This window comes from Diabrotica virgifera, chromosome 10 (assembly GCF_917563875.1).
Source record: "Diabrotica virgifera virgifera chromosome 10, PGI_DIABVI_V3a".
Taxonomy (NCBI): domain Eukaryota; kingdom Metazoa; phylum Arthropoda; class Insecta; order Coleoptera; family Chrysomelidae; genus Diabrotica; species Diabrotica virgifera.
The window spans coordinates 138,367,655-138,392,735 of NC_065452.1; the positions used below are offsets into that span (position 1 = coordinate 138,367,655).

General features: G+C 32.9%; 1 protein-coding gene across 1 annotated transcript; it reads right to left on the reverse strand.

The window, feature by feature from the left end:
• Positions 1-7,148: 7,148 nt before the first annotated feature.
• Positions 7,149-24,186, reverse strand: LOC126893262 (RUN domain-containing protein 1). Its single transcript, XM_050663267.1, has 6 exons — positions 23,901-24,186; positions 23,410-23,839; positions 21,660-21,997; positions 20,887-21,390; positions 13,618-13,712; positions 7,149-7,702 (listed from the first exon to the last, which is right to left on the reverse strand). Exons 1-6 carry the CDS (start codon positions 24,035-24,037, stop codon positions 7,593-7,595), a joined length of 1,614 nt encoding a protein of 537 aa, XP_050519224.1. The 5' UTR covers positions 24,038-24,186; the 3' UTR covers positions 7,149-7,592.
• Positions 24,187-25,081: the final 895 nt, after the last annotated feature.

A 25,081-nucleotide genomic window follows, 5' to 3' on the forward strand; every position in this document is an offset into this window, starting at 1 on the left:
AAAACCTCACATATTGGATTTCAATGGCCAACTCAATGTGAAATCCAATATGTGAGGTTTTCTCCAAAAAAAGTTCCAACCACGTGGGGAGAGTCCTGTGTTGCCCTGGGTAACATCCAGGTTTATCTATATCATCCAATGAATTTTATATAAATATGTAAAACATCCTTATTATTTACATTTAAAGGGTTTTTACCCGATACATTTTGGTGGCTCAGGCATGCAAATTTTGGCTTTTAAACACTGATGATGGATTCCTTAATCCGAAAACGTTTTGTATTGTGACCCTTATTTAGGGTATTTTAATATATACCTTTTACAAGAAACTTGGTATTTCTGTGATTTATGGTATACAGCCAGCTACAGGAAGTTTATTTTCCTCGTGGATTAAGATAAGGTGGTGTTCTGAGTCCTTTGTTATTCATCACTCTTATGGACGAAATTGCAAAAGAATGCAGGGCTAAAAAGAACTAGGGTTGGGGTCTGGGGTGTATAAACTTCAACAAGTTTACGTGTCAGAGTTGATATATGCCGATGACTTAGTAATTGTGGCAAAATCAGAAAAATACTTGCAAGTGAATGTTTGGAATGAAGCCTTAAGAAATTTGTGATGAAAATAAATATTGAAAAAACAGAAGCTTTAGTAATATCGAAAACTCAAGAAAATATAAAGCTGAATAATGAGACCATTACACAAGTAGAGGACTTTCAAGTATCTAGGGTATCAAGTATCAATGAATGGGCAAGGAAATATAAAACCAGAAATAAACAGCAGGGTAATGAGTGCAAAAAAATTATACTATGCACTAAATAAACGTTTTATTAGGAAGAAAGAAGTAGGCCTGAAAACAAAAATGAAAGAATTTCAAACTGTATACGAGCCGGTGCTACTCTACTGGTCTAAGAGCTAGCAACGTTTTCGAGAAATCATTTTAAGACGGCTGATTCTTTCATATATTGTTCCCTATGCTTCCTCGAACACCGTACCGGCCATCTGGCTGCTGACACAGGTTGCGTTCATTACTGCGCAGCACACCTGTACAGGTAAACACAAAATCAGGGTGATTGATTAGTGTGAAAAAGCTTAGTAGATCCGCTATAGTAATAGATAGCAATAAAAGTTAATAACAAAAATTGTAAAACTTTAAAAGGGTAAACCCTGTAGTTGGCTGTATACCTTTGTTAAGACAACGTAGAATGAAGTAAACACTTCTGTTGTATATAGGTATATTATAAATTTATTAAAAATTTTTTTTAAAATTCATCCACAAGGGAGTGGTTGTACAAAACGTTTTCGGTCAAACTGACCATCCTCAGTGTAAACGTCCAGTGTACAAGTAATTGAAACTAGCCACTTGAATAGGTGTAAAACCTCAAAATAACATTATTGCTACATTATGAGCTGTATAGTAATCGACAATAAGTCGATGTCTTAAGATTAAAAATGTATCACATGTGGATGTATGTCATCCTTGCTCGGAATTAGCACAAGGTTGTGATCAGGTGAGAGGTTAACAACCAACCTATTCAAGTGGCTAGTTTCAATTACTTGTACACTGGACGTTTACACTGAGGATGGTCAGTTTGACCGAAAACGTTTTGTACAACCACTCCCTTGTGGATGAATTTTAAAAAAAATTTTTAATAAATTTATAATATACCTATATACAACAGAAGTGTTTACTTCATTCTACGTTGACAAAAATTGTAGCTAACTTTGCGCTTCACATTACAAAATAAGTTAGAATGTTACAGGGTGTTCGAACACCCCATATTTTATTTTATATTCGAAATCTTCTTAACTTCCCCATCACAAAAATATAAAGGTTTGTTATGTTATACATGGTATTTACAAAGTTATAACCAATGTTCTATGAAAATCGTAATAAGTTATTCAGCTCCCTGTATAAATAAAAATAAGCACAACAATGGTTTATTGGTGCCATATTTTTTTGTTGATTGTCAAAATTTATAAAAATGGTTGATATTGTTAATTTTCTTTATATCGAATACAGGGTGAGTCAAAACGCAAGTACATTATTTTCACAGTAATTTTAAATAGAACACCCTAATTAATAACTTGCTCTGAAAAATGAAAATATCTCGAAAACTGGCAAATTTAGACATAGGGAATATTATACAAAAATTAAAGTACGCTAATGATATTTTTCGATAGTAATATAAAATACAGGGTGTTCCATTTAAAATTTCTGAGAAAAGAATGTACTTGCAGTTTGACTCACCCTGTATTCGATATAAGGAAAATTAGCAATATCAACAATTCTTAAAAATTTTCACAATCAACAAAAAAATATGGACCAATAAACCATCGCTGTTGTGCTTTTTTATTTATACAGGGAGCTGAACTTGTTACGATTTTCATAAAAAATTGGTTATAACTTTGTAAAAGCTCTATATAACATAACAAACCTTTATATTTTTGTGATGGGGAAGTTAAGAGGATTTCGAATATAAAATAAAATATAGGGTGTTCCATTTAAAAAAACATAAGTTTGGTCTGCCACTATGTTATCGAACCCTGAAACAATCTAACTAATTTCGTAATGTGAAGCTGAAAGTTGGCCACAATTTTTATTATTAACTTTTATTGCTATCTATTACTATAGCGGATCTACTGAACTTTATCACACTCATCAATCACCCTGTATCATCATTCTCTTTGCCTTATCCCTATGCGGGGTCGGCTTCCCTAATTGCATTTCTCCACACAATTCTATCTTGGGTCATATCAATGTTAATCCCCTTTACCAACATGTCCTGCCTTATCGTCTCCCCCAGGTCTTCCTCTCCTACTCCTTCCAGGAATCTGCACTTCGTATTGGGTGATTAACGTCTCGACGTTGAACATGACCAAACCATCTTAACCTATGCTCTCTCATTTTGGCATCAATTGGTGCCACACCTAGACTTCCCCTAATATACTCATTTCTAATTTTATCCTTCTTTGTCACTCCACTCATCCATCTAAGCATTCTCATTTCCGCCACATGCATTCGTTGTTCCTCTTTCTGTTTCACTGCCCAACATTCAGTTCCGTACATCATAGCCGGTCTTATGGCTGTTTTATAGAATTTTCCCTTCAGCTTCATTGGAATTTTTCTGTCACACAACACACCACTCGCTTCTTTCCACTTCATCCATCCAGCCCTAATTCTACTGCATGCATCTCCATATATTTCTCCATTACTCTTTAATACCGATCCTAGGTACTTAAAACTATTGCTTTTCACAATCATTTCACCATCCAAAGATACCATTTTATTTGTAGTAGCTCCATCTTTAAATGAACATTCCAAATACTCTGTTTTTGTCCTACTAAGTTTTAAACCTTTTTCCTCCAGAGCTTGTCTCCACTGTTCCAGTTTTTGTTTTAAGCCTCTTTCACTATTTCCTACTAACACGACATCATCAGCATACATTAAGCACCATGGAAGGTTACCCTGTAGTTTCGCTGTTATCTGGTCCAAAACTAATGAGAATAAATACGGACTAAGCACAGAGCCTTGGTGCAATCCTACTTTCACATGGAATTTATCAGTCTCTCCCACACCTGTCCTAACACTAGTCGTTACTCCCTCACAATCTTTACATATTCACCAGGGACTCCTTTCTTATTGAGTGCCCACCACAAAATCTCTCGAGGAACTCTATCATATGCTTTCTCAAGATCAATGAATACCATATGAGCGTTTGTTTCTTTACTCCTGTATTTTTCCATCAACTGCCTTATAATAAAAATTGCATCTGTTGTTGATCTACCCTGCATAAAGCCAAATTGATTCTCGGATATTTCGGTCTCTTCACGTATCCGTCTATCAATTACTCTTTCCCATATTTTCATGGTGTGGCTAAGCAGTTTTATAGCCCTGTAGTTTGTACATTGTTGTATATCTCCCTTGTTTTTGTAAACAGGTACCAGTATACTGCTTCTCCATTCGTCTGGCATTTGTCCAACTTCCATAATTCTATTAAACAGACCTGCTAGCCACCTTGTTCCTGTCTCTCCCAATGCTCTCAATACTTCCCCAGGAATATCATCTGGTCCTACCGCTTTTTCTTTCTTTATTTTTGAAGCGCTTGAGCCACTTCCTCGTTTGTTATTTTGGTGACCATTGCTGCTACTGTCTCCGTTGACTCTACAGGCTGTCTGTCACCCTGTATATTGAATTTAATCAATCACCCTGTATATTGAATTTAAATTATTTTAGGACGAAAAATTTTTTGTCATTACTTTTTAAACCACAGAAATGTCTGGCAGTTACAGTTCATACTTCTAATAATGTTTAAAAAGTAATGACAAAAAAATTTTCGTCTTACAATAATTTTAAATTCGACACGTTTACCTGTACAAGTGCGCTGCGCAGTAATGAACGCAACCTGTATCAGTAGCCAGATGGCCGGTACGGTGTTCGAGGAAGCATAGGGAACAATATATGAAAGAATCAGCCGTCTTAAAATGATTTTTTTCCGACGTTGCTAGCTCTTGGCCCATACGGTAGTGAAACGTGGACAGTGAACGACAACATCCGTAGTAAAATTCAAGCACGCGAAATGCGATATCCTGGGTGACCAGTCGTGATCGTATAAGAAATGAAGACATAAGTGAAAGGTGCGGTGTTGGAAGGACCTTAGACAGACTTGAAACGAAATAGTTATCGTGGTTCGGACATATGGCGAGAATGAGTGAAGGTAGAACTGTAAAGAGGGTATGGAAAGCGGCATCTGACAACAAACGACGAAGACGCAGGCCAGCAAGAACGTGGAACGCAAATATTGGAAAGGCTTGCGTAAAAAGAAATATTGGGTGGAGAAAAGCAGAAAGACTAGCTACTGACCGAAAGGCATGGAGACGGTCTGATTTCTCCACTTACCTCGACACCGTAAGGTACAAGAGGCAGTGGCGGCTGGTCAGGGTCGGCAGTGCCGACCCACACATTTATGGACACATTATAGATTTTTTTAAATATATAAGTTAATCAGAGTTGATGATATTCGTTTCTGTGAAATAAAAAAAATATCTGTGAGATAATACAGACTAAATTTTATTCATTGTTTTTAAAAGAATTCGAACGATCTGATACGTTAAGTTTTCCCTGTGCGTAAGAGACTTTTCAAATTAAGGATCCTAGCCAGCCATACACCCGACTGCGATTGTGTGAATTCATGGCCCGCTTCGGCTAGCCGTACCCAGTTGACCATTTGCTTGTAATAAGACGCTATGGAATATTAGCCGATAGGCAACCAATTATACATTCCCCGTATTTATTTGAATGACAAGTACGGCAAAAAACAATCTGCCGAGCACAGCGGTGATCTGCAAACGGCAACAAAACACGTACTTGGACGTTGAGAGGTGACTAATATTTGTTTGCAGAAATTGCTTGAAAATAACTCATATAATAATATTTGAGTTATCCTCCCACTCAAAAAGGTCCGGAACATTGTTTAAATAATCAAAATGTCAAAAAATAAAGGAAAAATTCGATTTTTTTCTTCATTTTTTGATTATAACTTTAAAAGTATTCATTTTCGAGAAAAGTTGCACTGACATAAAAGTTGCGTAATTAAATTTTCTATAATAAAGGATTAGCTAAAAATTTTAAAAATTGTCACCCTTGTTGCAAAATAGCAATAAATGTGACAAATCATAAAAAACAAGTATTCGCATTTTACGTTTTTCAACCGTTTATGCTACACTTCAGACCTTCATAATTTTACCCAGAAAAACTATATCATATAATAAAAAATACTGTGAATTTCATTAAGATCGGTTCAATAGATTTTGCAATCCAGCTTTCGCAAAAAAATTAATTTTTTCAAAATGTTGCAGAATTGAAAATAAAGCAGACAGCAAGTTGAATTTATTTTTACATATAGAAGAATACTGTATCTTTCTTCTATATGTTAAAAAAATTCAACTTGCTATCTGCTTTATTGTCAGTACTGCAACATTTTGAAAAAATTAATTTTTTTTGCAAAAGCTAGATTGCAAAATGTTTTGAATCGATCTTAATGAAATTTACAGTACTGTTTTATTATATCATAAAGGTTTTCTGGTTAAAATATGAAAGTCGTAAGTGTTAGCATAAATGGTTGAAAAATGTAAAATGCGAATACTTATTTTTTATGTTTTTTTTTTCACAATTATTGCTGTATTGCAACAAGGATGACACTTTTTAAAAGTTTTAACTGATCCTATATTGTAGGAAATTTAGTTACGCAACTTTTATGTCAGTGTAACTTTTCTCAGAAGTGAATACTTTGAAAGTTAAAATCAAAAAACGAAGAAAAAAATCGAAGTTTTCTTAATTTTTTGACATTTTGATTATTTAAACAATGTTCCGGACCTTTTTGAGCGGAAGGATAACTCAATTATTATTTACAAGGAATTTTCAAAATATCTATTAGACAAGTTCATTAAAAATTATCCATCATTCTTTATTCAAATAAAATAAGAAAATGGATTAACAGTTTTATATGCTGATCTAAATATTTTCGGAAGGTGGGATAAGTTACAAAATATGTTTAATTTTATATATTGCAATTCATTAGGTACAACAAACTGTTTCCGAATTTAATAAATTATTGTGCTCAAATGTGGGCAAATTCTGCCTCAAATGAGCGGGATTTCTCTTGTCTCAAAAAAGTCAACACGTATTGTCGAAACACCATGAAACAAGAGAGAATGTCAAACTTGTCTCAAATGTCAATAGAAAAAAACTTTTAAAACCTCTCCAAAACAATAATAAATTTTACAATGACGTTATAACCAATTTTGCTACTTCGAAACAACATAGACTAGAGTTAATTTATAAACAGGTTTACAAAAAAAAAGAACCAAAAATCTTCTATGAAATTGAAGCCTTTTAATTAGATTGCATACCTATCTGAGGAGACAAAACCTTGCCGACCCTGTCCCTAAAGCCACGAGCCGCCACTGACAAGAGGACGGCTTAAGTAAGTAAGTAAAATATACACTTTTATTATACTTTGCTTATTTTTTTCTATCCTTTTATGACCATATTCTACTGTGTGACTTAGAAAATTCGAAATGTAAATGAGAATTCTTCTAATCAGTTAGAGCTGACAATTTTTTCAGAAGATAGTAATTGCGAAAATAAAACAACTTTATCACAACACATATTTATTTATTTAAACTCAAAACCATATTTATTCAGATCAAAACGATACAGACATTAAGTACCAACAATTTTCAGACTTTTATCAGTCAATAGAAAAACAAAAACCTAACGACTAGATAAACTTTTAAGGAACAAAAATATCAGGCAAAACGGATACGTATTTAACTGCGAGATTTGCGAAAACACAGAGGTTATTGCAAATGTATACGTAGTCCAGTCAGGCATAGAAACTTTGGAGAAATAGACTACAACGTGAAGTTTCTACCAAAATCACGTTAAATAAATAATAAAAATGACAAAACAAACTTCAATTGACGTTTCATTGCATTTACAATAATCCCGCGCTTCTTTGATATTATTGTTAAATGAATCACAGTAATATGTACGTATATAATTAAGTACAGAACGACTAGAAAAAACAAGAGAATATTATGTAAATACGTCCTTAATATTTTGGAATTGTCTAATGGCGAGATCCACTGGTAACTGGAATTTGATCCCGGACAATGTGTCTAAACTTCTTAAACTGTCTTGGAACCCTAAAACAAACATCAAATAGATCAAATCTTAAATTAAAAATGCTGCAAAACATTTTCGTTAGAGTTGATAGAACCATTTCAATATGTGTGTTTGCCTTCAATAATTCATTATTAGGAAACGTTAGTAAAAAAATAGACCATGATTAATTGTGGCAGAGATTTGTATTGACTGAAATAACAAGATTTTGGGCTGGCTGCATGACACTAGTGGTAAGAATTCAAAATAGACTAGGGCGCATCTGTAAAAATATTAGTACATTTGGACGTTGAGAGGTGACTCAATTTTTTTTGCAGAAATTGCTTGAAAATAAATCAAATAATAATAATTGAGTTATCCTCCCTCTCAAGAAGGTCCGGAACATTGTTTAAATAATCAAAATGTCAAAAAATTAAGAAAAAATTCGATCTTTTTCTTCGTTTTTTGATTATAACTTTAAAAGTATTCATTTCCGAGAAAAGTTGTACTGACATAAAAGTTGCGTAGTTAAATTTCCTACAATATAGAATTGGTTAAAAATTTAAAAAATAGTCACCCTTGTTTCCAAATAACAATAATTGCGAAAAAACCATACAAAAACAAGTATTCGCATTTTACGTTTTTCAACCATTTATACTACACTTAGGACCTTCATATTTCATCCAGAAAAACTTTATGATACAGCAAAACAACACTGTAAATTTCATTAAGATCGGTTCAACAGATTGTGCAAAATAAATTTTACAATCCAGCTTTCGTAAAAAAAATTCATTTTTTCAAAATGTTACAGGACTAAAAATAAAGCAGATAGCAAGTTGAATTTTTTTTGCGTATAGAAGTCTACTGTACCTTTCATTTGCAATTTTGCAAAATTAAAATCAATTAACACCACGGCGTCAGGAATTTTTTTAAATAAACATTAATTATTGTTGCTACGCGCAGGACAGCGGATAGTTTGCTCTGATTGGGCATTCCAATGACCTTTGATAATGATTGATACATTTTAATTTTTATTAAATTTCGATATAAATACTTAAATTTGTTTATTGCAAAATAAAAACACATACTCTATCCTTTGAAATAACACTTTTATTAGCAAAAACTTTCTTTGTTCATATATTTTAACTTAAAAAATAAAAGTTTATTATTTTTAAACATATGCAATTGTTTAAACAATATTTCACAAACAATAATAAAATAAGTTTGATTTTTGTGGAATTAAAATATTAAAATACAATAAAATATAGAGTAAGAAAATAATATATTAGATAAAGATTGGAAGAAATTTTGGTGGAAATCAACTTGTGTGAATCGAACACCGCTGTCCCGCGCGTAGCACCAAAAATTATTGTTTATTTAAAAAATTTCCTGACGCCGTGGTAATTAATCGATTTTAATTTTGCAAATTGCAAATGAAAGGTACAGTACACTTCTATAAACAAAAAAAAATTCAACTTGCTATCTGCTTTATTTTCAGTCCTGTAACATTTTGAAAAAATAATTTTTTTTTGCGAAAGCTGGATTGCAAAATTTATTTTGCAAAATCTATTGAACCGATCTTAATGAAATTTACAGTATTATTTTACTGTATCATAATGTTTTTCTGGGTGAAATATGAAGGTCCTAAGTGTAGCATAAATGGTTGAAAAACGTAAAATGCGAATACTTGTTTTTGTATGGTTTGTTCACAATTATTGCTATTTTGCAACTAGGGTAACAATTTTTTAAATTTTTAACCAATTTTACATTATAGGAAATTTAATTACGCAACTTTTATGTCAGTACAACTTTTCTCGGAAAAGAATACTTTTAAAGTTATAATCAAAAAACGAAGAAAAAAATCGAATTTTTCTTTAATTTTTGGACATTTTGATTATTTAAACAATGTTCCGGACCTTTTTGAGAGGGAGGATAACTCAAATATTATTATTTGATTTATTTTCAAGCAATTTCTGCAAAAAAACTTGAGTCACCTCTCAACGTCCATCTCAAAACAGATGCGCCCTGGACTAAAATTGAAGGGTAAATATATAGATATATTATAAATCAATAGAAAAACACAAATAATATACTGTTTGTAGGAACACATTTATTTAATAATATACACTCGCCGGCACAAAATTCCGCATTCCAAAATTTTTTATTAACTTTGACAATTTAAACTGTATTATTTGTACTCCGATTTTCAAGATTCTTGCATCAGTTTGTAGGTACATGTTTTTATGTCGTTATTATTCCGGTAACAAAAAATTTTTGCTTAGATGGCATTATAGGGTGGTGAATGGAAGCGTGGTATTTTCTCCCAACTTTAAAAAATTCTGTGAAAAAATTGAAGAGCTGATTTTGTTACATACTCCTTTTGTATTAACCTGGAGGTGTCCCTAAGATTTTGTTTTTTGAATGATCCGAATCGAGGCCTATTTTACCACTAGGCTCATGAGACCGCTGCCTCGGGCCTGCATTTTAATGAAGCCCGAAAAGATCACTAAAAGAAATTTTTTATTGGAAAAACAAAATAAATTATCACAATTATTTCATTTTACGAACAGAAACTGACAAATGATAACAATAAGAGTTATATTCATAAACGATAAACCGTTCTTAAAAAATTATTTCCGATAAACATTTCATATAAAGATGAGCTTTTTCGAGGACGAAAAAGAAAAAAATTTTTGATGAAAATTCAAGTGTGGCCGAAACGATTTTTTTAAAAGGACATGAAAATTTAGTTTTTTATAAACTCAATTGAACAATGTTTAATTGTTTAAATAAGTATAAATTTTATTTACTGTTAATAAAAATTTAAATTGCTGGGGCAAGTATATTTCTATTAAATAATTATTACATTTAAAGCAGTTATTATTATTATTAAATTATATTTAGGGGCCCTTTATATTTAAAGATGCTTAGTGCATCGGGCCTGATTTGAAGTAAAATAGGCACTTATCCGAATATCTCTTTTCTTTTAAAAGCTGTAAATAAAAACACTGCTTTGAAGGTTTACTTATTAAAAATATCAAACGCACTAAAATGAACAACAAAACAATTCAATAGCGGGTATGTCGACCTCTCGAAGCAACGACTGCTCGCAATCTGTTTGGCATCGAATAAAGATGTGTTATCCTTGCCTGGGGAATAGCCCGATATTCCTCTACCAGGGCCATAACTGTACCAAATTTTCTGGAGGCCTAGGAAACGGCGAATAGCTATTTTTAATTTATCCGATAAATACTCAATAGGATTAAGATCTGGGCTGCATGCGGGCCATTCTAATCTTATCAATCCAACATATATTTAAGATACTTATGTTTATGCGTCAATCAGTGTTTTTATTTACAAAAAATTGTACAGCTCTTACAAGAACAGAGATATTTGGATAATTCAAAAAGCAAAATCTTGGAATATCTCCAGGATAATACAAAAGCAGTATGTAACAAAATCAGCAATCCAATTTTTCCACAGAATGTTTTAAAGTTAGGAGAAAATACAACGCTTCCATTCACCCCGTATTATTATATTTCTTTTCGGATCCTAAGCAAATATTTTTTGTTACCGAAATAATAACGACACCAAAACATGTACCTATAAACTGATGCAAGAATCTTGAAAACCGGAGTACAAATAATAAAGTTAAAAATTGTCAAACTTAATCAAAAACTTTGGGTGGCGGAATTTTGTGCCGGTGAGTGTATACATATACAGGGTGTTTCATTGGGAAACGGAAATACTTTAATGGTGAATAGAGGTCACCGAGCCGGTTCTAGATATACTACATTTTTTGCCCTACCGACTTTTATAACCAAGTTACAGGGTGTTTTATCGATTTTGCCCATTTCTTTCCTTAGCCATAACTTTAGAACCACCCCGTATATTTTTTTTATATTTGTGACACATATGTCTCATTCAGAACCCAAACGACCGACATACTAACCATAAGAAAAATCCAGGTCCGGATTAACAAAAAATTATAAAGTAATTGTGACCTTAAAACAACACCCTGTATATTCAAATTTTGAAAATATGTTTGCATATTTGAAAACAGCACAAAAAAGTAAGTTTAATGGTTCTCTTCAATTTTTCGGCCAGACAATTTTCTGACTTTAATTTTGAAATTATATTGAATTTTTTAAGAACTCTGGCATTAAAAAGCAGATATTATTAACTTTTAGTTCTAAATTATTAAGTTTAATTAATAAATACTAATTTTAAAAATAATCAATATTTATTTACCACATTGGAACGACCCAATTACTAATGACAAGAAAAATCCAGGTCCGGATTAACAAAAAAATTTAAAGTAATTGTGACCTTGATACAAGACCCTGTATATTGAAATTTTGAAAATTTGTTTGCGTATTTTAAAAGAGCATAAGAAACTGCGTTAAAAGGTGCATGTCAAATTTTTGCGCAGATAATTTTATTACGGCAATTTTGAAATCATATTGATTAATTCTGTCAAGGTCACAAGAAGCTGCCAGAAAAATGGAACAATTCCAATTTAATTAGAAAATCGATTCGAAATCTTTTAAAATGAGCACGGAAATGCATCGAACAAAATGGCGGGCATTTTGAGCAACTGTTATAGTTCAAATATTTTTAATTTATGTTAAATTGTTGAATTGTTTAAACGAATTTTTTTTTATTAAATATAGCTGTTTTTTTAATTCTTTACTAAATCATTAAACTATCCCAATTCTTGCAATTCTAATTTTTAATGATGTGCATACAGCTACAAATCCAGAGAATCCATGAAGCCAGCGTAGTAAATAAGTATTAAGTATTTTTAAAATAAGTATTGATTCATTAACATCAAATTACTAAAAGTTAATAATACATACCTGGTTTTTAATCTCAGAGTTCTTTAAAATTTCAATACACTTTCAAAATTGATGTAATTAAATCAACAGCGAAAAAATTAAAATGAACCTTTAATCACAGTTTTTTATGCTCTTTTAAAATGCGCTGACAAATTTTCAAAATTTCAATATACAGGGTGTTGGTTCAAGGTCACAATTACTTTATATTTTTTAGTTAATCCGGACCTGGATTTTTCTTGTCATTAGTAATTGGGTCGATCCAATGTGGTAAATAATTATTGATTATTTTTAAAATGAGTATTTATTCATTAACTGTAATAATTTGTAACTAAAAGTTAATAATACCTGCTTTTTAATGTCAAGAGTTCTTAAAAAATTCAATATAATGTCAAAATTAAAGTCATAAAATTGTCTGGCCGAAAAATTGAAGCGAACCATTAAACTTACTTTTTTGTGCTCTTTTCAAATATTCAAACAGGTTTTCAAAATTTGAATATACAGGGTGTTGTTTTAAGGTCACAATTACTTTATAATTTTTTGTTAATCCGGACCTGGATTTTTCTTATGGTTAGTATGTCGGTCGTTTCGGTTTTGAATAAGACATATGTGTACCAAATATCAAAAAAATATACAGGGTGGTTCTGAAGTTATGGCTTAGGAAAGAAATGGACAAAATCGATAAAACACCCTGTAACTCGGTTATAAAAGTCGACAGGGCAAAAAATGTAGTATATCTAGAACCGGCTCGGTGACCTCTATTCACCGTTAAAGTATTTCCGTTTCCCAATGAAACACCCTGTATATCATAATGATGAATAGAAATATAAATTTCAACTTTCATAAGAATGAAACTATTATAAAGTTCTGTGGAATGTCTTAATATGTATTCATTTGTATTAAGAGTTGTGATCTACATGAAAGAGAATAATTTTAATGGAACTATTAATCTATAAAAATAAATAAGATATTTTTAATACATATTTACAGGTGACAATTGAACCAGTTACAGAAGAAAATAAATTGCAAATCGGAGCAAGTCTCAGAAGATACGAGAAAAACCTACATTTTTAATATACCTATATACACTGTGCCTAGAATAAAAAGTATCAAAAAACTCTTACCTGTTTTGGCTAGATAGCTCCATGGTTGATAGTAAGTTTTGATAAGATGATTACAAGTAAATATCAACGTTAACCAAGGGACTAGCTTGTTGGCACTAAAAAAAGTATTTTTTGTTTATGTAGGACTAGAATTTTTTTTCTTTAATTTAATTTCTAGGATTTTAAAATCTACATAGAATATACAGGGTGTAACAAAAATACAGGTCATAAATTTAATCACATATTCTGGGACCAAAAATAGTTCGATTGAACCTAACTTACCTCAGTACGAATGTGCACATAAAAAAAGTTATAGCCTTTTGAAGTTACAAAATAAAAATCGATTTTTTCCAATATATCGAAATCTGTTAAATATTTTATTGAAAATGGACATGTGGCATTCTTATGGCAGGAACATCTTACAGAAAAATTATAGTGAAATTTGTTCACCCCATAAAAATTTTATGGGGGCTTTGTTCCCGTAAACCCCCCCAAACTTCTCTGTACGTTCCAATTAAATTATTATTGTGGTACCATTAGTTAAATTCTATATTTTTAAAACTTTTTTGGCTCTTAGTATTTTTTCGATAAGGCACTTTTTATCGAGTTGCGGCTTCTTTTTTAATATGTTTAAATTTTATGGGGGTTTTGTTCCTTTAAACCCCCCAAATGTTTGTGTACGTTTCAATTAAACTATTACTGCGATACCATTACTTAAACACAGTGTTTTTAAAACTTTTTGCCTCTTTGTATTTTTTTGATAAGGCACCTTTTATTGAGATGTGGCTTCTTTTTTAATATGGTTCAAAATATACCTAAAAATGTAAATCATAAATAAATTTTCATATTATTACCAAGTCTCCATAATCGTACTTAACCATATACAAATATGTGGTGGATTTGAAAATATTCAAAATATCTCGATAAAACTCGACTTTTCGAAAAAGTACTAGGAGGCAAAAAAGTTTTTAAAACATTGTGTTTAACTAATGGTACTACAAGAGTAATTAAATTGGAACGTAGACAAAAGTTGGGGGGGGGGGTTTAAAAGAACAAAACCCCCATAAAATTTTTATAGGGTGTCTAAATTTCACTATAATTTGATTTTTCAGATACTACTGCCATAAGAATGCCACATGTATATTTTTAATAATATATCTTTAACAGATTTCGATATATTGGAAAAAATCGATTTTTATTTTGTAACTTCAAAGGGCTGTAACTTTTTTGATGTGCACATTTGTACTAAGGTAAGTTAGTTCAATCGAACTATTTTTGGTCCCAGAATATGTGATTAAATTTATGACCTGTATTTTTGTTACACCCTGTATAAAGATTAACAAGAAATATTCTTTCCTGTTACAACTACTGATAAATTGTACACTACCACTAATAATGGAAGAATTTTAGCAAAACGTTGCATACAAACATGACCAAAAACCCACAGTATTATGAGGATATGCAGATGATGTGTGCTCTATATAGCCTCATGGACATCAAGTGTAAAGAAAAATCGATCAAATGTACCATGGTAAAAGAAAATGTCTACTATAATGAAAACTCACTACTATGTATGGATGTCTTAATCACAAAGGATATAGGATATAATAACAAAGCTTTACAGATATTTAAACCCACACCAACACATATTTAAATTGGTCATTCAAACCGCAATATACACTCTGGGCCAAAATTAACCGGCCACCTTAAAAATGGGTCATTTTTGATGTCTTATATCTCCTAAACCTGTTGTCCGATTTAAGTGATTTTTTTAATATGTTATAGCCTTATTCCTTGACAATATCGCTATAATATTGTTGCTAAACAGGTAAATTTTCATTGTATACCGGCAGGGCTGGATTTACATGTTGAACCCTACTAGGCATTAATATTTCTGACGCCCTACGCCTTGATCTCCCCCTCCCCCAAAACCCCTTATAACCAACCAACTTTTGGCTTTACCAAGCTCTACCAAAAAACCAGCCAACGACTGGTAATATCCTTTTACTTTACTTAAAGTTGTAACGATATGATACCTCGGCAAGCGATGAGCTGCTATTAGTATCGTTCGCGGTAACGATCCCGTACTTGTCCAGGATTACTTCGCATGCGCACTTTAAAAATCGCATGCGCACTTTAAAAAAGAGAACGCTCTTTTTTAAAGTGCGCATGCGAAGTAGTCCTGGACAAGTACGGGATCGTTACCGCGAACGATACTATTACCAGAGGCGACCGATGGAGTGTCCGTGTTTGCGCATTCCTTCTTCATAGCACCGCTGGGGGAAACCGAAGGAGAGGGCATCGAGAGCATATTTAAGGCGAGCTAGGAGAATGAGAAAATCAGTCATGGTTAGTGTATTGAACTAACTATGGCTCAACAGCTGATGCTCGCGTATTGAACGAGCTTTAGCTGGCTTGGCAAAGATGCACCGTTTGTGAGGTGGAACTATGCCTAGGTAGACGCCACCGTAGTGACGTGGAGTCTTGCCACAATCGTTATCGCAGTAGGCGGTAGTAGCGAGGAGCGAGTGACTGCATTGTAGTGAAATGCGGTCTCCAGGCTATGTTGATTTAACGTAGCAATATTGTTATTGTATATATGGTTTATCGTATTATTTTAATGTTGCTGCTATGATCGGATGGCTGTAATAAAGTTTAATATTGTTTTTACTTTGCAGAAGATGGAATTATATTTTATTTTATTTGTTTTAAACTGTATATAATTATCGTTAATATATTTACTTTATTTTTAACTTGTGTTTTACTGAGTCTGTCGTCCTTAAAAGAACTACCCGTTACAAAGTTGTGGTTTGATACTGAAGCTTAGTACTGACTTTTTGTAATCGTTCTAAAACGGTACTCCAAAATATGGACAAAAATACTGTCTCTACTGATTCAAGGTTTAATCTTAGAGCAGATGCATTACTACGGCATGAAGGTTTTTCGTTCCTGTCATTCTCTATTAGTTTCAAAGATTCTGTAATTGTCGGCCAATTTTCTTTCAGAGCTCGACAAGCATCATCTCTCGCTAACCAAGGTGATCGAGATAGGCTTCGAACTACCACAGAGCATTTTGGTTCAAATAAAGCTCCCATCGATGTGTTGAACTTGTGAAAAAATTGTACAGTTCTTGAAGTAGACCAAAAAAAGAAACAGCAACCACACATGAACTAACGGCCATAGATCCGCCCAGATTTAAGGAATGAGCGGCACGTGGGACATACTCAGCTTGAGGACATAATTTTTTTATTCTGGTTTGAAGACTTGAGTCTCTGCCATATTACTGGCATTGTCAGATGACTAACCATGGAATTTTGTGATATCCAAATCGAATTTGTCACAAACATCGATAATAGCATTTACAATCTCTTCAGCTTTGTGTCCGATGTTAGGCAAAAAACACAAAAAGCGTTTTACGGGTATGCCATGTCTAGTTATATTCCTTAGTACCAACGTTAATTGGTCAATATGAGATATGTCTGGAGTGGAGTCTACCATAATCCCAAAAAATGTTGCTTCCTTAGCTTCATTTAATATTTGTCTTCGAACATTTTCGGCCATAAGAAGGATAACTTCTTCATATCATGTTGACTAGGAAATGTATGAAGTTGTACCTGAACCTCCATCGCCATATACTTTCAATTGCTCTGCAAGAAAGGAGTCAAATTCGAATAAAAATTGTATTAAACCTAAAAAGATGCCTTGATCAAACAGTCCTAAATATTCATGGTTACCACGAAAAGCTAATCCTTTTGTGGATAGAAATTTTACAGCGACAACAACGCGCTTAAAAACATTCCTCCACTTTTTAGTTTCCTTATTTAACTGATCAGCAAGACTTGAACTAAAATGTCCTTTTATTTGACCTCTCAATTTTAATGTTTTCTGGTGTGACTTATGACAAGGAGAATTTTCGTGGTCTACCACTCTTTTTGAAGCATTTTTCCAATCACTAAAACCGGTTGTAAATGTATTTGTGTTAGCAGAGCAACTGAACAATATGCATGGTACACAAACACAGACCCTTTTCTGTGAGAAAATGACATCCAATTTCTATTTATTATTTCTCCATTTTTAAGTTTACGAGAAAATAGTTTATCAGTTAAATAACTGTCTTTTTTATTTGATGGATAGTGCTGCTTTGATGATGTGTAAGTTGGTTGCCGGTTTTGTGAGCACCAAACAAAATATGCCTGTTCCGCGCCCTAACAAATTTGGCGCTCTAGGCCAGTGCCTAGTCGGCCTAGTGGTAAATCCGGCCCTGTATACCGGGTGTACGAATCAAACTGTGTTTTTTTCTTAAAGTTTGCATCACTCTGTGGAATATTCTAGCATTTGTAGAATACTGAAATTAAAACTTAACTATACCCTCATGCTTTCTCAACATTTTGTTGTTTGATTGATTCGCTTATGTTGGATAATAAAAAAGTTAGGTGCCTTAACAACTAGACATGTTTTTTATCAATACAGGGTGTTTTTAAAAAATTTTCGCAAATTTTAAGGGGTAATTCTGCATGAAAAAATAATGACAGTTTGATTTATAAACTTATGTCCGCAAATGATTCGTTTCCGAGATAGGGGGTGTTGAAATTTTTCTGACAAACTGACGATTTATTTATTGTTTTAAAACCGGTTAAAATATTCAAATGCAATTTGGTGGTTTTATGACATAGTTATTGCATATTTTTTGACATACAATTAAGAATTTAATATTCATCATTGGCGCGCATACTGGTAATATGAGCTATCATATTACCTGTATGCGCGTCAATGGTGAATATTAAATGCTTAATTGTATGCCAAAAAATGTGCAATAACTACGTATTAAAACCCACCAAATTTCATGTGCACGTCTCAACCGGTTTTAAAGTAATAAATAAATCGTTAGTTTGTCAGAAAAATTTCATAACCCTCTATCTCGGAAACGAATCATTTGCGGACATAAGTTTATAAAGCAAACTGTCATTATTTTTTCATGCAGAATTACCCCTTAAACTTTGCCAAAATTTTTTAAAAACACCCTGTATTAATAAAAAAACATGTCTAGTTGTTAAGGCACCTAACTTTTTTATTATCCTACATAACCGAATCAACCAAACAACAAAATGTTGAGAAAGCATGAGGCTATAGTTAGGTTTTAATTTCAGTATTCTACAAATGCTAGAATATTCCACAGGGTGATGCAAACTTTAAGAAAAAACACAGTTTGATTCGTACACCCGGTATACAATGAAAATTTACCTGTTTAGCAACAATATCATTATAACGATATTGTCAAGGAATAAGGCTATAACATATTAAAAAAATCACTTAAATCGGACAACAGGTTTAGGAGATATAAAACATCAAAAATGACCCATTTTTAAGGTGGCCGGTTAATTTTGGCCCAGAGTGTATTTAAAGAGGAATCGACAAATCATTATATTATGATAAGAGGCCAAACCCTGCTGATATGAAAATCCAGGAAGAAAAATCTGCTAACACACAGAGAATGACAATCCATTGTCATGTATAAACAAGGAACTTATAAGATTGAAGAAAGGAAACAACACCAAAGATGTTCCATAAATGCCTACAAGAAGGGGTGTACAGATAATAATACCATAAATACGTACAAAGTTTGTCCTTCTATATAAGAAATCAGAACAGAATAACAAAAAAATATGAGAATTTTCTCCCTTGTGAGTTTGGAATATACGAGGTCTGGCTATTAAATAACGAGACTGCGCGCGCAGAAGGCGTCCTAGAGGGGAAGAGTGGGAAACGAATGCAGCATTGGATAGCTGGAAGTGTCTACTCTTCCAGTACGAAAACACGTTTTTGTCGCTGTAGTAGTATTTTTTCTGTAGAGGTTAGAAAAGAACGTGTTTTTTTCTCGTGCCAATAACAATGTGTGACGAAAAACATGAGCAACGGATTAATGTGAAATTTCTCGTTAAATTAAAAAAAACTCCGACTGAGTGCTATAATTTGTTGAAAGGGGCCTATGATGAGAATTCTCTATCTCATGCGCGTGTTTTCAAATGGTATAAACGGTTTTCTGAAGGCCGAGAGAGCACCGAAGATGACCAACGTCCAGGTCGACCTGTCTCTGTTTCAACTCCTCAAACAGTGACCAAAATAAATGAAATTGTGCGGAGAGATCGCCGTATGAGCATTCGGATGATTGCTGAGACTGTAAACGCCGATAAAGAAACTGTCAGAAAAATTTTACATGACGAATTGAACATGAAGAAAGTCTGAGCGAAGTTGGTCAAAAAAAATTTTACCCCTGACCAAAAGCTCGTTCGTCAACAGATCTGCTCAGACTTTCTTGAGAGGTTACATGAAGAGCCTGAATTAATGGAAAACATCATCACTTGCGATGAAACCTGGATATTCAAATACGATGTTGAAACTAAGCGGCAATCCATGCACTGGAAAACTCCTGCATCGCCAAGAATGAAAAAAGCAAGGATGTCGAAATCAAAATTTAAAGCCATGCTAATCGTTTTTTTCGACATTAACGGCATCGTGATGACTGAATGGGTTCCAGAGGGTCAAACTGTAAACCAAACTTACTATTTGAAAGTTTTGGCAACGCTGCGATAGCGAGTTCGTAAGAAACGGCGGGAGTTGTGGAAAATCAAGTCATGGATCTTGCACCAGGACAACGCACTGGCCCATAACGCGCTGTCTGTGAAGCGTTATTTAGCCGCTAGAGGCATTCCAGTGCTAGAACACCCGCCGTACTCGCCTGATGTAGCACCCTGTGACTTTTTTCTGTTTCTGAAGATCAAGTCTGCCTTAAAAGGAATCAGGCTCGGTTCGAGTCGATGGAAGAGGTGAAGCGAAAAACGGTGGAGCTCCTAAAAGCTCTAACAAAAGAAGACTTCCAGCATTGCTTTGACCAATGGAAAAAACGAATGGAACGGTGTGTGGCGAGGGAAGGGGAATATATTGAAGGATAGCATTCGATTGTAGAATAATTTTTAAAATAAAACTCTTTTTCATAAGCAGTCTCATTATTTAATAGCCAGACCTCGTACTGTAGAATGTTTAAATTATATACTATACACTTTAAATAAAAAATATATAATTGCCCGTAGAATTTTATTAAAACTTCTGGTCCTCATGAAAACCTGTAGTAGTACAATCTTTGAAGGCGCATACAAAAGAAGAATCATTAAGAAAATCAAGAATATCAAATGTATGGATTGATTAAACCATATAACTACATACTTCCACTACAAAAATATATCACCTATAGTATTGGGTTCAAAAGAAATAAATCTAAACTTATTTGCTTACTTAAGAGCGGCACAGATAAAGGCTTTAAAATGAGAATCATTGCTCCTTTTATATGGCGTATGTGTTGAAATAATGCTACCAATACAACACAACATGTTCTGCTTATTTGATGAGGGTGAAGCTCCAGCAATATCCAAATTAAAACTTTGTGACAGCTTCCTTGCAGGTGTAGAGTTATATTTTTCACCATTTTTCATCCTATAATACTCTAGAATGATCTCCCAGGCATGAATTTGATTACTACTTAAAGAATTCCTTCTTGGAAAGCAACCAATCAAAGGAACTAGGCTAGTGCTTTGAGGCATATAAGCTCCATGTTGCATTAAGTCTCTTATACATGTGGCTAAATACTTTCTTACAGCAGTGGTCAATTGGACGTTACATAATACACTAAGAGATTCAGAATCACTGCTGTAGTCACCTTCTTGCTCTTTTCTGAACTCACTCTGCTCAGCAAGTTCTTTTACCCTTGCAATAGCCATTTCCAGTCTTGCTCTCAGATCTCTAAAACGAATAGTTTTCATTATTTTAAAACAATTAGATTTTTAACACATTCACTGCGGACGTTTCAAGAGAGTTGGTATCTAGGAGCAGTAAAATTATACCGTATTGAAAATCAAGGAAGTCCCTGATCGGAATCATGTGCATCTAGTAAAGTATAAAGTATCACTTTGACTCCGATCAAAGTCATGAGCAGTGAATGTGTCAATGAAAGAAACTGTTTCTCTTTTTGAAGCTGACTGAAAACTGACTGATTTTAAATTAAAACATACCCCCAATGATTAACTTTCATGGAATGTTTCATATCATTCTTGGTAAATGGTTGGGACTTACAGCCTAACTGTAACACAGCGAACATTTGCAATAGTGTGGCAGTTCTTTGGATTAAATTAATGGTACTCTCCCCTCGGTGAGGTTCTTTATATGTTTTAAATGAAGAATGGCAGGAGCATTTGGAATGCTTTGTATCAGTCTGTAAGTAGCTTATAAATCTTTCTAGGTCAGCTATCTGGGTTTTTAGCTGTGATACCAGATGTTCCTTCACTTTCAATGGGCTTACTAGTTGATCAAAAGCCATGTTAATCTGCTTACTAACATCAGCTTGGGACATCTAGAATATATAAAGAAGTTAAAAGATAATTTTGTTTATTTCTTGGGACATCTACAATATATAAAGAAGTTAAAAGATAATTTTGTTTATTTCTGTTTAATAATTCCTCAAAACTGCAGAAATAATACTTCTAATAACCCATAAAAGAAGCAAAATCACGATTTAGTATTGTTGCATAAATCATAACTCTGTTCTTGTTGTAATATCTAAAGTTCTCATAATACCAATACTACAAAAACATTATAGTGATCTAAGATGTGATTGAAAAATTCTCACAAATTTGGCTTCAGGAAAAAACTACAAAAAATACACATAATAACCAAAGATCAACTAAGAGTGAGATTGTAAAATATCACTTGTAGATGTATACCGATTGAGCAATTTCTCATGGTTGGTATGGGCCTTTAATGAGAGCGACAAAGAGACATGTATTTATTATGCATTTAAAACGGGCTAGAAGATATACGCCAGCAAAGCGAGGTGGCACCAGCAACCCACTTTGTGTCGTAGGTAGGGCTTTCTCAGCACAGTGTTGCCAAAGTAGATTTAAAAAAAGAAGGTACCAAAGTAGAAAAAATTATAATATTTAACTTTTTGTAAACGTATATAATAAACAAATTATTAAAAGAAAAAAATTAAGGAAAAAAATATTGTTTTCACCCATTTTAAAAAAAGTGGGTGAAAAAGGTGTAATTATATTTCAACGTTTTCACATTTTTTTTTTAAATGGATGAAAACATAATTTTTTTATTTAAGTTTTTTTCTTTTAAATAATTTGTTTATTATATTCGTTTATAAAAAGTTAAATATAATTTTTTCTGCTTTGTTATTTTCTTTTTTAAATCTACTTTGGCAACGCTGTGCTGAGAAAGCCCTACCTACGACACGAAGTGGGTTGTTCGCGCTACCTCGCTTTGCCGGCGTATATCTTCTAGCCCGTTTTAAATGTATAATAAATACATGTCCCTTTGTTGCTCTCATTAAAGGCCCATACCAACCATGAGAAATTTCTCAATCAGTATATTAACATAGACCTAGCATACTGGCCAAATGTGCTGATGATAAGATCTCTTGTGTTTGTTCAATCTGTCTCTTTCTAGCGCACTGGAACTCCTCACTCTCTGTCTCACCCGCCAAAAAGGGACTGGCTATACTTACTTGATGTAGGACAGAGACACAATGAACTACAAAAAAGATGGTGTCAGCACTCAGCTCTACAGACTGCTCAGTCTATGTAGTATATGTCTGTGATAAGACTACAAAACAAAGTGAATCAAAAACCACATTTATTCCTGTAATCGGAAGATGCAAGAAAAAATGGTTAGATATTCATTGACAGATTTGCAGCTACACACAACTATTAACGAAAGGATTATAAAAATGAGAAGAAGCAATATTATGATCAAACGTACCTGATAAAAATGCTGTTCATCAATCTCTAAATTCATCCGAGTCTTTAATTCATTTAAAATAATTTTTTGCCTTTCAAGAACCATATCCTGAGGTATTCCAGCTTCACCGTTTTCAAATGCATACTGTTCTAATTCTCTTAACTGGGATTTAAGTTTATCAATCAGTTCTTTTTGTTGGCTTCTTCTTAAACGCACAGCGTCAGCTAAGCTGGCTTCATCGATGTGTTCTTGAACGTGGCCAACATCAGGAATGCCACGAAAAGCAAATTCTTCCAGAGATTTTAGCAGTTCCTCTTTATCTTCTGAAGGAGCATTAACAACTTGACGTAGACGAAACTGAACCTGGGCAAAGTGGGTTGTTAAAGCAAATAGGGATGAATTTAGTAGCTCCTGTTCTTCTTCTAATGTCCGAATTTTTTCCAAAACCTCCCTGAAAATCAAAAATAATTATTCTTTTGAATTGAATACATTAAAATACAGATTTAACTTACTGATCATTAAGGCCACAGTCATCGCCAAACTTCTTTAAATCCCTGTCGATTTCTTCATCATTCGGGGCTCCTAGAGGATCCCATCTTTTTCCTGTAGGCTGTTCTTCAAATGGAAAATCCGATGGTCCCCCGTCCATAGCCTAATAGTTTGCCCTACTTGTGGTTTGAATTCACTATACTGATAACATGTTTTCCTGAATTGTTAATAAACTGACAAACTAGAATTAATTTATATATTTGATAATAATTTACATTCTGTCAGTTCAGTGTCAACTATATTGTCATCAAAACTATTTAAACCATTCACATTCAAATCGAGTCGCAAATTATCGATATTGTGACCGATTACTATTTCACTTAATTAAATCGATAGTTGAACTACTGGTTTAATTTATTAGTTTTTAACTTTTTAACAATGAAGATAATATATATATTATTTTCAGTTTAGTACCGTCTTTTAATAAACTGTACCCTGAAATTATTTTGTGTAGGTGTTAAATTAATATTTTAAAAGAATCGGTAACAATCGAATATTAGTATCGCGAATATCAATATGTTGATAATTTTTTCATATTTATGAAATTTATTTTTCTATGCATGTAAATTTATAATATTAATTAAATTTAAATTTATTCAGTCATATCCTATTCATATATTCAAACATAATATATTAAAAAATTGTTACATAATATGCATACATTCATACTACCATAGGTATTGCTGGTTGTCTATTTTCAGGACTTAGTTAGGTTTGAAAATATTTATTTGGGTTTTCTACAAAAATATAAATATTGATATTATTTGTTTATAAAATAAAATCAAAGTATTCTTTTTAAGAATATATGCCTGATAATGTTAATTTCACCTTGGATCTAAAATGTACATTAAGTTCAAAGTAATAATTATTCATAGGTAATTATTATTATATTATGTATAAACATATTCATACCTAATAAGAAGTAGAACTATACCTAAATGTTATTTATTTAATATTTAACTGTTCTGAAGTCTTGTCTTGAACGTCGTCATTTTGAAGTGAGTACTTAAAGGCGGATCCACATCAATAAAAATTTATGTTGTACGTTGTATTTGACACAAATTTGCTCGTATGCGTTGAACTTTTTGTTGATGTGGACTGTGCGCCGAATGGATTACCGCAATAGCTATTTGTATAACAAGGG